The 15,665-nt window shown below is 43.1% G+C and overlaps 1 protein-coding gene across 2 annotated transcripts in view; it reads right to left on the bottom strand.

Moving 5' to 3' along the window:
• NMU (neuromedin U) overlaps nucleotides 1–15,006 on the bottom strand; it is a 26,301-nt gene extending 11,295 nt beyond the window's left edge. Inside the window, exons 1-4 of one of the 2 annotated variants that reach the window (XR_014811897.1) lie at nucleotides 14,757–15,006; nucleotides 8,043–8,101; nucleotides 2,952–2,999; nucleotides 36–95 (exon numbers count right to left, since the gene is read on the bottom strand). Coding sequence is in view for 1 of the 2 variants with exons in the window: in NM_001444702.1 (NP_001431631.1) it covers nucleotides 36–95; nucleotides 2,952–2,999; nucleotides 8,043–8,101; nucleotides 14,757–14,865 (276 nt within the window). In the remaining variant the exon portion in view is untranslated. 2 annotated transcript variants of the gene reach the window in all.
• Nucleotides 15,007–15,665: the final 659 nt, after the last annotated feature.

The raw sequence follows: 15,665 nt of genomic DNA on the forward strand, positions 1-15,665 counted from the left end.
TTTTTCCTACAAATTAAATACTATTTGAACCTTACCTGGGGCTTTGCTAGAGTCCCCAGAATTGTGAGACAAAGCTCCTCCAGTGCACTGGATGCCTGATGGGAATGAGAAGATACTCAGGTGAGGCTTCTGCTTTAACACCATTTATGCAGGAGAAATGACATAAAGTGTTAGGGTCACAAGGGTATTCCAGCTCCCCAGAATGAGTCCTTACCATGGCCGTGGACTCTTGAGGTCTCTCATGACAAAAGCTTGGATCCTAAAAATAAAACCTTCTTTCCAACCAGGAAAGAAAAACTGTGCATTGTGTGTGTGCCTGACTAAGCTTCCACTGTGGATCCAGATATAAGATTCCCACTGTTGCTGAAATCCTATCGACTTCTGTGACTGAGAGTAATGAGGGCAGGGCCAAAAGAGGGATTATTCTTCCCAGCTTGTAGCCACATCCGAATCCACATGCCAAAGCTGTGATCTATGCTGAATATTACTCACTACTGGCCAATTTGAAAGTCCTGCAATTGCTTGCAAACAATGGGGTTTGGAGGGCAAGAAGCCATGCACGGTGCACCTAATGTGAGTTCCCACCCTTCCAGGCTGCTGAATGCACACCCCAGGATCAGGTTTTTCAAAGCCTCTGAGCCCAGAAGCAGGGCAGGGCTCTGTGGTTAGCAGCCAGCTGGGTGCGGTAAGGAGGAGCACAAATGGACAAGCAGGGGCGAAACCTGTTTGCACAGAATTCAGCCCAGTCGTACCCGGAACAACCGAGTACTTAATAAATACATATGGGAAAGAATGAGGAGCTGAAACAGTGTCGAGGGGGTGGGGGCTGGGCATTTGAGCTACCTGCAACTCCAAAGCAGTGCAATTCCATTGCCCCTTTCTCTCAGCTGTGTTACCTTGGGCTGGTTACCCAACCTCCCTAAACTTCAGTTTCTTTAGCTGTAAATCAGGGGATGAAAACATAGATGGAGAATTCTTGGAAGGATTACCTGCAGGCAAAACTCTTAGCATAGTGCCGCATCCAGAGCAATTAGTTCACAATAGGAGCATTAAAAATGTGTGACCTGTAAAGCTTGATTTACAACTGCAGTTTCTGCTAATTCAGAAGAAGTGTCATAAAGGATTGGGGACACCACTGTCCTCAGCCTTGTTGGTTATAGTTTAGAGGTACAGTTTGGGGTCATGAAGCGGCTTCTCTGAACATCCTAGCACAGCAGAGGCCTGCTCTGTTCTCCTCTATTTGTTCGCCCTCCAGGCAAATAGCTGGGATACTTATTAGTAAATAGTAAACGGCTCGACCTTCATATGTGAAGGATTATATAGTATTTCAATAAATCATAAAACACTTTCATACACATAACTCACATTTCATCTTGAAAACACAGCTTGACACACACAGGATGGGAACTGTTTATTCTCATGGATAAAAAAAGGTTCTGTGAGACTGTCATTGGTCCAGCATCTGACACAGCTGGGTCGTCTGACTATAGGTATGTCTGCATCGCACTGGTATTGACTGTCAAGCCTATGGCTGGGAGTTGGATGAGAGAAAAAGTAGACAGTAAACACTGATACAGCTTTTCTCACTTTTTCCTTTCAGGGTAAACAGGTCACCCCATAAAAATCTGGAAATAAATCCCTGAAACTTCCTGTTATGGTCCACCTAGAAATGCTGCAAAACACAAAACAGTCCAAAAAAAAAAAAAAAAAATCTAGTGATGTCATGTATCTCTTAATTGAAAGAAGAGTAAATTCAGATCTATGAGTATCTCCTTAGAAAATAGCTTCTAAGCTAAATATAGAAGAGGCAGCAAGGCTGAGGTCTGCCAGAAAACCTTTCCAAACAAATGGCATTTTCTTCAGTAACTGGTTACATGAGGCCATTATTCACTGAGCTACTGCTATTCTTGAAGGATTTTTCTCAGACAATATCTTTAATATTTTTATTTTTTATTTGTGGGCCTTTTAAAGAGCCTTTATTTTCTATTTGGTAAAAATGTTTTGAAGAACTACTCAGACAGTCATACACATTATAAAATAATAATTAATGATTTCTAAAAAAATGGAATCAGTGTAAAAGATTTCATAGTAAATTTACCAAGCCCTCCTCTAAAGGTACATAGTTTCCACAACCAATAAAAGCTTAGTTTTATCCTGATGGTATTTATATGGGAGTTTTAAAATTCATCCTGTTAGTATTGCAGACATAAAAGTGATTCCTAATTTTTTTTTTTTTTTTGTCTTTTTAGGTCTGCACGCATGGCATATGGATGATCCCAGGCTAGGGGTCCAATCAGAGATGTAGCCTCTGGGCCTAAACCACAACCACAGCAAAGCAGGATCCAAGCCTCATCTGCGACCTACCCCACAGTTCACGGCAACACCGGATCCTTCACCCACTGAGTGAGGCCAGGGATTGAACCCGCATTCTCATGGATGCTAGTCGGGTTCAGGAACTGCTAAGCCATGTCAGGAACACCCCTAATTTTTTTGTTAATGATTTTTATTTTTTCCATTATAGTTGGTTTAGTGTTCTGTCAATCTTCTACTATATAGCAAATTGACCCAGTCACACTTATATCTACATTCTTTTTCTCACATTATCCTCCATCATGTTCTATCACCAGTGACTGGATATAGTTCCCAGTGCTATACAGAAGGATCTCATTGCTTATCCACTCCAAATGCAATAGTTTGCATCTATTAACCCCAGACTCCCAGTCCATCCCACTCCTTCTCCCTCTCCCCTTTGGCAACCATAAGTCTGTTCTCCAGGTCCATGAGTTTCTTTTCTATTGTTCCTGACTTTTAAACACAGTGCAAAAGCTGGTATGCTGATTAATATCCATCACAAGTTATACACCCATCAATGCTCCTCGAGCAATTTGAGTTATCATTCATAAATGTTATCTGTTGTGATCCTGGTCTTGCTTTACCACCTAATGCCTTACCTGGGGCTGAGAATTCATGGACAAGAAAGATGAGCAAGCATCATCTATCTGGAGAAAGCAAAAATGCCAGTTACATCTTGGAAACAGAAGAAATAGCAAAAAATGAAAAGCAGATTTTATAAAGTCAAGTTACCTCTGTAGTATTAACTGAAGATGCATGACCATTAAGGATGCTGAACTTTGGAGTCTTATAAACTTTTTTTGAACCTTTTAAACTTCCTAAATCCTAGAACTGGAATTTCCCCAAGATTCACCCCCAGCCACAGAGGTACACATTCCCGTTAATAGTCAGTAGGGATCATTAGATATAAAGATGCTTCAAATATTGAAGGAAAAAACTTCTGTTATTATTCAGCCTGAGAAACAGGAATAGTGACTAAAGAATGGCCTCAAGAGTAAGAGGCATCCTGCTATCATGTGGTCCTTTACCACAGATAAATCTAATATTAGCATCTAGATTAACATGACATTAGCATACAGGCTAAATGATAAAGAATACACGATAAAACTCTTACACAACACAGGCCATCTTCTGCCTCTTTACCAAGGAGACAGAATTAGAAAATGATTTTTTTGGGTTTTTTTTTTTGGTTTTTTTTTTTGTCTTTTTGCTATTTCTTGGGCCGCTCCCCCGGCATATGGAGGTTCCCAGGCTAGGGGTCTAATCAGAGCTGTAGCTGCCAGCCTACACCACAGCCACAGCAACACAAGATCCGAGCCATGTCTGCGACCTTCACCACAACTCACGGCAACGCTGGATCCTTAACCCACTGAGCAAGGCCAGGGATTGAACCCGCAACCTCCTGGTTCCTAGTTGGATTCATTAACCACTGAGCCATGACGGGAACTCTGAAAATGGTTCTATTTTACCATGAAGGTTCATTGAACTGCAGATAGCAACTTGCTGTTCTTGGCCTTCATCCTAGGAAGAAAACTCAGAAGACTTTGAACTGTAGTGTAAGAGATTTATACTAACCATTAAAGAAGCTGTGCTGAGGAGTTGAGCACTAAGCTGGGTGTCTGGAATTATTTATGGCATTTATTTCTTTGGTGGCCTTTTAAAATGGGACTGAAAAAGACAGTACTGATTCCTGTCTGGGGTGATTTAGGCTGAGTCCTATTAATGGCATATCACCTCAGGGGGCTTCTGCTAGTTCCAGCATTCTGTGTTGAATTGAATTGAATTTCCATTTTCACACTAAACTGAGGCAGGGATAATTACACCCTTCAGCCATAATTTCTCAAGCTCCTTATTGTTTTCAAGCTGAACAGGAACTAAAATGTATGATTCTCTACTTTGAGAATAAGAAAGGTATAGAGTATTATAGAAAATATATGTCTCCTTTTTATGTTCACAGAACTTGTCATCTTCTTGATGTATCACAAATATTGGGGAATTTGGTTTATTCTACTTGTCCTTGTGTCCAACCACCTCCTCTCTTTTCTAGACCACACAAGCCCAGAATCACGGGTACAAATACACACACACACTCACAATTCACTCACACAAGGCACACTCACACATACACAAACACACACACACACACACACACACTCACACACGGAAAACTTCTTAAGGACAGGACTAACATGCCCAAATAAATGTTCAATCAATATTTTTTAATTAAATTGCACTCAGCTTGCAGGAAAAATAGTGAAAAAGAAATCAATTAAGAGGGGAAAGCTAAAAAGATATGTTTTTAAGTTCTGAATGGCTACCAATGCTTAATTTACTGCCTCCAAATACGACTTAGTTTGCCTTAGCAGAGTAGGAGGAAGTGGTCTCTCCTGAAATTGTTGTGATGTTTAGGTATCTGAAGACTTTACACACCCAAGGGGAAAGCGGTGGGTGCCCAGGCCAGGCTGCCCATCTGTGTGAGGGGCCATGTCCACGGACAGGGAGCCTGGAACCTAGCAGGTGCATCAGTATTGCTTGAGTAAAAACATCAGAATAAGAACAAACAACAATTAATCAAATTAGGAGCTGACTGCAAAGCCTTTTGGTCTTTGTCCTCCTTTCTTTGAAAGGCAAGGAAGCACTGCTTGCCTACCTTCCCTCTGGGTAAAGCATTTGTTTGTTTTACTTAGCTTATGGCCCTAATGGTTTCAAGTGCCACTAATTGCTTTTGAGAACTCTGTAGAGTCCATTGGTGAATCCATTAGAAAGTGGTTAAGTCTCCGTATATAAGGTTTGAAAACTGTTTTTCCTGTGTCTGAATAGCTCTGTAATTTTTAAAACCTCCAGCAGAAAGCTTAACTTGTAGGTTCTCAATGCTTCCTTAAATATCTTTGAGTTTTTTCCCAGCATTATCACCTAAAAGTTTTTAAAAAAGATTTCCCACAGAAGTATAGAGAATTTCAAGCTAAAATAAATGTTTCTATATTCTACATTAATATCTGTCATTTAAATTATTCTTCATCTTGTTTATAGATTTCTAGTTGTATTATGATATACTAAGGCAGAGACCCTTAAAATAGACTGTGCTATTAAGGACTCTTTAGTTTTTGGCCCTTATCATTGATCTTACCTTTTCCTTTATGAATTATGTTAGAGGTGGCTTAGTTATAAAGTGTATTCTTCTCAGTTCCTAATCAGTATCATGATGGGACTCTATTCTTTTATATATATTCCTCTTCTTATATTATCTTTCATCATGGTCTACCCCAAGAGACTGGATAGAGTTCCCTGTGCTGTGCAGTAGGACCTTATTACTTATCCATTCTAAATGGAATAGTTTGCATCTACTAACCCCAAACTATTCTTCTATATTTTATATTTCCATTTCCTATTTCATTCTCCCACAGACTTTTCTAATGTATTTGACATGTAGCCTCTGTTTACATTCTTGTCGGATCTGTACTGTTGCTTTGTGTGAATGTGCAGTATTTTCTTACTTAACACTGTACTTTGAGAGCTCTCCGTGTTTCTGGATACACCTAGTGTGTTGCTCTAATTGCCATAGGTACTCTCTGATGTATACTCGGCTCAGGTTGCCTACCTGCTCCCCAGTGATGGACAGCTGTGTTCCCTCCACTTCTCCCATAAGCTCCTTGCATCTGTCCTCAGTGTATGGTCTTGAGGGAGAACATGTTCAGGCTCTAGACCCACGAGAGGGGATGCTAGGCCATGAGGATACCTAGGTGGTTTTCCAGATGGCTCCACCAGTTGGCAGTCTCATCAGCAGTGCATGAGGGCCCATACACCCCACAACCTTGCTAACATTTGCCATTATATAAACTTCAGTTTGTTGCCACTGTCATGGGTAATGGGTGTAAATTGACATTGTTGTCTTTTTTTTTTTTTTTTTTTTTTTTTTGTCTTTTTGTTGTTGTTGTTGTTGTTGTTGCTGCTATTTCCTGGGCCGCTCCCGTGGCATATGGAGGTTCCCAGGCTAGGGGTCGAATCGGAGCTGTAGCCACCGGCCTACGCCAGAGCCACAGCAACGCGGGATCCGAGCCGTGTCTGCAACCTACACCACAGCTCACGGCAACGCCGGATCCTTAACCCACTGAGCAAGGGCAGGGACTGAACCCGCAACCTCATGGTTCCCAGTCGGATTCGTTAACCACTGCGCCACGACAGGAACTCCCGTCATTGTTGTCTTAATGTCATTGTTACTAATGAATTTGAGCATCTCATACATGCTTGTTGGTTTTTGGGTTTCCACTTTGTAAATTGTTCTACATTTTGCCTATTTTCCCTTTGGATTTCTGTCTTTATCTGATTGGTTAGGTAAAATTTATTAGACATTCTAGAAACTAATCCCTTATCAGTTTTAGACATTGTCAGTATCTTCTTTCAAAAGGTCTTACCTTTTCAGGGGAGTCCTTTGTTTTTTGTTTGTTTTTGTTTTGTTTTTGGCCATGCCCATGGCTTGAGGAAGTTCCTGGGCCAGGGATCAAACTAGTGCCACAGTAGTAACCAGAGTCACAGCAGTGACAATGACAGATCCTTAACCTGCTGAACTACAGGGAGTCCCAATGGAGTTCTTTGTTGAAAGAAATCTTCACTTGGGTTTTTTTTTTTTTTTTTTTTTTGACTTTTTAGGGCTGTACTGTGTCATGTGGAGGTTCCCAGGCTAGGGGTTGGATCGGAGCTACAGCTGCCAGCCTACACCATAGCCACAGCAACGCAGGATTGGAGCTTTGACTGTGACCTACATCATAGCTCATCGCAATGCCAGATCCTTAACCCACTGAGTGAGGCCAGGGATCGAACCTGAATCTTCATGGATACTAGTCAAGTGTGTTACTGCTGAGCCATGATGAAAACTGCAATTAAGATTTTTTCAGGAGTTCCCGTCGTGGCGCAGTGGTTAACGAATCTGACTAGGAACCATGAGGTTGCGGGTTCGGCCCCTGCCCTTGCTCAGTGGGTTAAGGATCCGGCGTTGCCGTGAGCTGTGGTGTATGTAGGTTGCAGACACGGCTTGGATCCCGAGTTGCTGTGGCTCTGGCGTAGGCTGGCGGCTACAGCTCCGATTAGACCCCTAGCCTGGGAACCTCCATATGCCGTGGGAGTGGCCCAAGAAATAGCAAAAAGACAAAAAAAAAAAAAGATTTTTTTTCAATCAAGCAGGTTACCGCTATTAGTAACTGGACTCAATCTGCCTGTGGACTCTAGGAGCCCAGGCAGAACAGACTTCAGAGTTGTCCACCTGAGGGAGAGGCAGCTAAGGTACCAGCTCCTCTGGGTCACCAACTGATGGCTGTTCTCAGTGGTGGGGCATTTGCCCCCAGGCCCTGTCAGAGCCCACATTTTTGTGTTCAGCTTTAAGTGTGACTCTTAGAGGGACTATATTGAAGAATCTGTTTTGAAAATCCAGTCTGAGACTCTTTTAAGTGGTGTATGTTAGCACATTTCTATTTACTATAATTATTCTACTATTGGGATTTATTTCTGCTATCTAACATTATCACTTACTGTGTTTTTTTCTTTCTTATCATCTTCCCTTCTTTCATTTAATAAAACAAATACTTCTGTTAGTAAAATCATAGTGGTCCCAAAGCTCAACTACATTGTTTCACTTTATCATGATAATTTTAAAAAAGGTAAAGTTTCCACTAATTTGTGTAAGGCTAATTCTTTACCTCATTCCATAACTGTAGCTCTTGTTCAGGCTGTAATCCTTGAGGCAATACTGGAGCACCTAAAAACAAAGTTATACTCACATGTTAATGTTATAGTATTTCTTCTGAAATTAAATATTTATATATCATTCATTTTTCAATTACATTTTTCATTTTTCATTGTGCATCACTACCCTCCTATTTCAACTAGATATTTCAGAATTTGACTTAGTATAAGGTGACATAATTATTAAATAAACCATAATAGCATCACAGAGACATTACTCTCAAAAGGGAATTACTTATATGTCTACATAGAAACTCGTAGAATGTGCATAGCATTATTCAAAAAAGCACCAAAGAGGAACCAATCCAAATGGCCATCGTCTGGTAAATAGATAAACAAAATCTGGTACATCCACACAACAGAATATTGTTGGCCATAAAGAGGAATATGCCAGGAAAGTTCTCGTGATGGCTCAGCAGTTAATGAACCCGACTAGTATCCATAAGAATGCAGGTTTGAACCCTGGCCTTGCTCAGTGGGCATTGCCATGAGCCGTGGTATAGGTCGAAGACATGACTTAGATTCCATGAAGCTGTGGCTGTAATGCAGGCCAGCAACTGTAGCTCTGATTTGACCCCCAGCCTGGGAACCTCTATATGCTGGGGGGATGGCCCTAAAAAGACAAAAACAAACAAACAAAAGGAATATGCCATAAAAAGGAATGCTGATATTGCTGCACTGGCTAAATCTCAAACATATTGTGCTAAATCAAATAAGCCGGATGCAAAAAAAAGGTATGAATTCATACTGTATGAATCCACTTAGCTGGAATTGGCTGGAAAGTCCAGAGAAGGCACATATATAGTGACAGAAAGACCGGTGGTGCTTGGGGGTGGGAGCAGGATGGGGGCTGACTGCAATCTCACACAGAGCCCTCATGGGGGTAATGCGGACTGTGTTGCTATGAGGGCTGCACAACGCCTTTTTTTGGTTTTTTTTTTGGAGATGGCTCAATACTGTATTTGTCAAGGAGAAGTAGAAACATAAAAAGGCTTGCACAGCAGTGCAAAAAAAGGGAGAAATCAATTCTACTTAATAGAATGCTTGAAGAGTCACCTATGCCACTGTGTGTGAATAATGCAGGAACAGAAATTAATTCCGGACACATACTTGTTGGTGTGGATCTAGCGTTGCCCTTGTTTAACCTAAACCCTATAAAGAACTGAACTAACTGAACTAACATTGAACTAATTGAAATAACATTTCTCAAATAAGACAGTGCCTCCAGGGTATTCCTAATATTGAATACAGAATTTGGATGATGAGTATCAGATAAAATTCATTTAAATGGTATGATGTTATAGCACATTAACTATGATGAGTGAAGATCTTTTTTTCTTCTGTTTTTTTCTTCCCAGTTTTATGAGATGCAATTGGCATACAGCACTGTATAAGTTCAATGTATACAGCATAATGACTTGACTTACATATATTGTGAAATGATTATCACGATAAACGTAGTTAATACCCATTATCTCATATAGGTGCAAAACAAAACAGGAAAAAAATTTTTTTCTTTGTGATGAGAACTCTCAGAATCTACTGTCTTTGTTTTTGTTTTAGAAGATCTTCTGTCTTAACTTTCAAATATAGCACATAGCATCGTTCACTAGTCATTACGTTGTAGTCACATCTCTAGTACTTATTTATCTTATAATTGGAAGTTTGTTCCTTTTGACCACCTTCATCCAAATTTATTTATGCCATAAATCACAGATTAATTTAAATTAAAAGACAAACAAAAAATTCCCAAAATGTACAGAGTTCCCTAGTGGTGCAGTGTTTAGGATTTGGAGCTTTGGTTGCTACAGCCTGGGTTCTGTCCCTGGTCTGGGAACTGAGAGTGCCATCAAGCATGGCAAAAAAAATTTCCTGATATGTATGAAACATAGTCCATAAGAGGTGATAGTAAACTTCCTTATAATGTAGAACTCCTTCAGATCAATACAAAAAAGAAAACATTAATAAGCAAATGGCTGCCCAACTCTTTAAGTCTACTTAAAAAAATCACTCTTTGTATACTTAAAACAGAGACATTTTAGGGTACATAAACTATATCTCAATAAAGTTCTTTAAAAAAAAGACTTAACTTGAGTTCCCATCATGGCTCAGCAGTGATAAACCTGAGTAGTATCCATGAGGATGCAGGTTTGATCCCTGGCCTCAGTGGGTTAAGGATCTGGCATTGCCATGAGCTGTGGTGTAGGTCACAGGTGAGGCTCAGCTCTGGCATGGCTGTGGCTGTGGTGTAGGACGGTGGCTGCATCTCCAATGAGGCCCCTAGCCTGGGAACCTCCATATGCACAGGTGCAACCCTAAAAAGACAAAAAAAAAAAAGACTTACTTGTTAAGGACTTAATTATTATTAAAATGTGAACTAGCTCACATCCTATAAAATAATACTTTTTCCATAAGTTTAATTTTCTAATTCATGCTATGTAAATTGAAAATATTGAATGTAGTTACTGTTCATTTTTCATATGTATACATTTACTAAAATCCAGAAAACATCCCTTAGTAGAAGAGTATTAATTTGCCTAAGATTTCAAACATACTAAAATCAAATACTTTAAAAAATGGAGAAAAGGACTTTCTGAAAAGAAAGACAGCACCTAGTAAAACTGATGGAGCATTTACTTGATGCCAGGCACCAGGTTAAGCATTTAACCTCCATCCCAAGCTCTTAAGATAGCTATTCTACTTATTTCCATTTCAAGATGAGGAAACTGAAGGAAGGCAGGATTAAGTAATTTGTCTCAGGTTATTGAAATACATACATAGCGGGAGCAGATTTCAAACCGGGTCTGGCTGACTCCAAATTCTGATGGATTTTTTTCCCAACTAACTCTACCACTTTTCAGTCAAGGCTTGTCTTGCATTCGCACACATTTATACTATTATTTAATCTAAGTTCTATCAAAAGGAAGAATACTTAACTATCTTTCCTGTACCCAAATCGGAAGTGATTTGCTGGGTCCCGCAGTCCCTGGCGGAGGGCTGCTGTCTGTGAACCCCTCCCACGGGCAACTGTGCACAATGGACCTACGACCTCACACATTCTCAAGAATGTATTTCTCACCAACACAAACATAGATCCCAAAGTCACTGTCGTCTGAGCTGATTCTGTTTTCAGGAAGGGAAATTTCATACAGAACACCCAATGATCTTCTAAACGAGGTTCTGATTCAGTCTGGGGGACAGGCCTGGGAGCCTGCCTTTCTAGCAAGCTGCTGCTGATCCTGACGCGGCTGGTCCATGGATAATGCTGACAGGCCAGATGAGTGAGCAGTGCAGGGCAGAAAGAAATGCAAAATGCCTAAATGCTCAATGCCTCTTATTCGACAGGACCAGGAAGCTCGAACAGATATTTCAGGTCTGGGCTTTTCAACAAGTCTGAATGTCTTTAAAGGGGGATATGAATGTTCTCATGAAAAAAGGCCATGGGCCGCTTCCTTACAACTTGGAGGCACTTTACTCATCTGTTGTTACTAAGAGTGAACAGCTTTGAAAAAAGGAAGGTAACACAAAGAGAATTGGAGGGAGAGAGCAGGATTTGGAAGAAGAGAACCAAAGTCAGGCGAGATACAAGGAAAAACACAAGGAACACTACGTGCTGGATTCCATCTCCACTGCCTATACTTCTAATTCCTCCGTTCATCAAACGAGTCATTGCTCATCTCTGACAGGGCATATCCCTGTTTAAAGAATACAGCTTCATGCCCTTCCTTCTCCTGCCCATTCCCTAACCTCAGGAAGAGTGGAAGCTCCCACCTCCCCACTGCTCACCAAGGCCATGGAGAGTTGGCCTCCTTGACGTCCCCAGGCTTTGCAGGGGCCACACCAGAACTGCTGTTATGCCAAACTCAGTCCCAGGCACTCATATAATCAGAAAGGGGCTCTTGTGGCTCTTACACAAACATGTAAACACAGACCCAGGGCAAAAGTTAGAGAAACCAAAACTACGTCAAGTTTATAATTTATAGAAAACCATTAATATCCTATGACCAAACCCAAACATAAGGGAAAAAAATTTCCCCCTTTGTCTATTTGTTAACTAAAGTTGATATGATTTCCTCTCAAGATACTCCAGATGTGGGCAAAGAGCAGCACTAGGCTATTTTTCCAAATACTTTCAGAGACAAAGCCACTATCTTTAACATCATAAAAACAGCAGTCAGTTTCAAGATATTTATACTTCATACTACCTGGTGAAGTGAAATCTTTAGTTTTATAGCGTACAATCTAACTAACTGATGCGAATAAAATAGCTAGGCAACTCATGTATCTCTATAAATATACAATGTGTAAGAGGAAAAAACCCAGATTCGCTTAATCTAAAGGGGTGCCAGGAGTTCCCTTGTGGTACAGGGGGTTAAAGATCTGGTGTTGTCATTGCTGTGGCTGGGGCTGTTGCTGTGGCATGGGTTTGATCCCTGGCCTGGGAACTTCCACATGCCACAGGTACAACCAAAAAGCAGTGGTGCCGATTTTTTTTTTTCTCACTGCTAGGATTTACCGAGTGCTGCATTTGGAAGTGAGACATAGCTATTGCTAACTGCATTTTAAGAACCATCCCATGAGCAGCGGCCTAGTAGGAAAAGATACTTCTTAGTCTTAGGCACTTGATCACATATTGTCACAGGCTCCACTGGGTGCCAGTTTATTGCAGGTGTCCAAATGTGACCCTCTTTTAGGAAATTTCCTTCTTTATTTTAAGAAAGAAGAGTAAACTGTTTCCAGCTACTGAATCTGTGCCTGGCTCCTTATCTTCTCCTTGCTATTGTGCGATCTGCTCACTCATTTTTGCCAAGGAGGTGGCACTTACATTTCCTTTCCTCTGGCTTTGTGGCAGCTGCTTTGTTGTTTTCCGTACATGCACTTGTCCCTTGCATAATGATTAATCTTGGTGATTATCCCTCAGTTTTGGCTTCAGCATGTCATGCTTCCCCTCCAGTGCTATCCTTGGGGGCTCAGGACGAGGGCAGGTCACCAGGACAGGTGACTAGGGATGATGAAGATGAAGGCTGATAACTAGGGAAAATTCATCCCCTTCCCGCCCCCTCACATATTTAGAGTGATAACATTAATGCTTTAGTAGCAAGAGCAGGTCTGAAAGGGAAAGAAGACACAAAAGGGTAGTCTAGGGGGGTCTCTGTAGGAAAAGTGGTATCTCATCTCTTTACCTGAGAAATATTGAGGGTATTTATGAGAGGTGGGTCAATCAGTAGATAAGGTCTTTTGGCAATAAAACCCAAGACTTGTCTTTAAAAACAAAAAAAAATTCAGCTGCTACTTTCTATAGTTTCTACGCAATCACCAGAAGCCTGAAAATGCCCCTGCCGCCCCAAAAAGAAGTTATTGCCCAATGGTGCAAAAATCACTGCAAGCATATTGTACATAATATACATGGAAAATACATTTGCTTTACAGAGGGAAAAATTAAACTATGGTTATCTGCTTCCTTAATAAGGTAGATGAAGATTACCATCCTAATTTCACCAATAAAAATTTAAAAATAGAAAAAGATGAACATGACTTTGCAGTAGCCCTGTGGTATCACTGCTGAATAGATGATGGAGAAGGTTTAGTGCTCCTAGCTTCTGACTGCTTAGAATTCATAGCCAATTACCTTGCTTTTCAGGCAGAGGTGTCCCCACCTCCCCACTCTCCAGTGCCTCAAGGAAAGGTGGAAAACAATGAGATGACAACAACAAAAATACACACACGCCCCTGCCTCTGACTGAGGGCTAGACTGCAGGCTAAGGAACATCCCTGCAGTTAGTTTCAAGTCTCTAACATTCTCTAACAGTCGGCCCTCCTTTATCTTATTGACAGGGGAGCAGAGGGAATTGAAGAGAACCTGTTGCAAAGCTGGAAAATTCCTGATCCTAGCAGGGCAGTGGCTAGTGCTGGAGGGGCCCTGGCTCAGAGACGCAAGATGAAGGCTGGTCCCCTGAAAAGGTACTCTTAAGAGAACAGGGAGTGACCGCTCCATTGGAGCTTCTGGCATCTGCCCTCCCTGTCTCCCAAGCCTCAGACACCCTTTCCCAACATTGCGTTTGCTTTGCCCGCCTGTTTTCTCTAAGCCAAGCTCAGGAAGTCCCCATTAGCTACTGGCACCTGCCTTCACTGGCTCTGGCAGTAGCACTAACTGAAAGCCTGGCTCTGCGTCATGAGAAAGTCTCTTCTCTTGTCCTGGTGCCTCAAAACTAATGAGGCACAGAGTCCACTCCTTCCCCTCAGACGCGTCTGGAATGGGGCCTGGTTAGGGCTCAGGTTATCTGAACAGAACAGCTCACTCACCAAGGAAGCTGAGCACTTTCCTCAGTAGGCAAGGTACCAAACCCACCAGTCTTGCCATCAAAGGATGTTCACTTTAATGTTCACTATTCTAACTCCCGTTACCCAGGGGACACGGGGGGCTGGACATCCCAAGTCCGAGGGGGACCTACGCCAAGCCAGTCGGGCCACTGGCACCTGCGCCGCTGGCTGCCTCAGGGCCTGAGGACTTGCACCTGCGTTCAGAGCGAGAGCCTGGGGAGGCCTGCGGCACGAGGGGTGGCGAATCCCAGAGACCAGAGAAGAGGCGAGAAAGGAAGGGAAGGGAGCGCGGCGATCGCAGCAGGGGGAAGCGGCGCGGTTGCCTGGGGGGCGCTGGGTCGACTCACCTCGGCCAGGCTCCGTGCAACAGGAGAGCAGGAGCAGCAGCAGGAGCGGGGGCGCCGCGGTCACCTGTGCGGGGGACTGCCCGAGGCGGCGGTTCGCGACTCCCTGCATCTCGGCGCCTGAGGGCGGCTGGGGGCCCGGGACCCTGCGCTCCAGGCGATGCTCTCGCCGCGTGTCTGCGTCCTCGGCCTGCTGTTCGCCCGGCTCCGCTGCCAGACTGGCGACTCCGCGCGCTGCCAACTTTTAAATCTCGAGGACACGTGGGCTGAGGCGGCGAGGTCCTCGCGCGTCACCTCGCTGCCCTCGGCCTCCCACGCGTCACTCCCAGCCCGCTGCGGGCTCCCGCTCCATCCAGCGGCTGGACCCGCGCCCCCCGCACAGGTTTCTGACTCAGGGTACCGCGCACTTTCACCTTCCCGCCGAGGGGCTCTGGAACAAAGGAGAACGGAACATCTATTCCCTTCTCCGGAGAGAGGGAGGGAGGGGAAGCTGGAGGGGATGACAAGCCAGGAGGCCGCGCAGGCTGGGATCCCGGGTTTTAAACTTGGTGGTAGCGATGCTCTGTTCGGACGCCCCTGCTTCACCCGCCCAGAGCTCCAGGAGCCAAGCGCCTCTCCTGTTTCCTCTTCCTCCCCAGCTCCGGGCTCAGCGCCCGAGAATATCAGAGCGGTGCTGGTTCTGTGTTGTTGTTATTGTGCCCCCAACTCCTGCAAGGTCTAAGACCCTTTAGAGAAAGCAGTTGTTTGTTAAAGTCAAGGTGAAAAAGCTGTCCTGCCGGGACTTGACCACACACATTTCTAACAATTCAGGGAGGTCTCTGGTCCCGCGGAATTCCAAGACTAAGGTAATTCCTTTTTCTATGCACTTCCCCTGCTGTCTCTCTCTGGCTGTTGTATTCTGATTTCCAGAGG

Source organism: Sus scrofa, chromosome 8 (genome assembly GCF_054392235.1).
Source record: "Sus scrofa isolate SSC_HxYL_T2T_F1_AM1 chromosome 8, Sscrofa_HxYL_maternal_Yorkshire_Landrace_v2.0, whole genome shotgun sequence".
NCBI lineage: Eukaryota > Metazoa > Chordata > Mammalia > Artiodactyla > Suidae > Sus > Sus scrofa.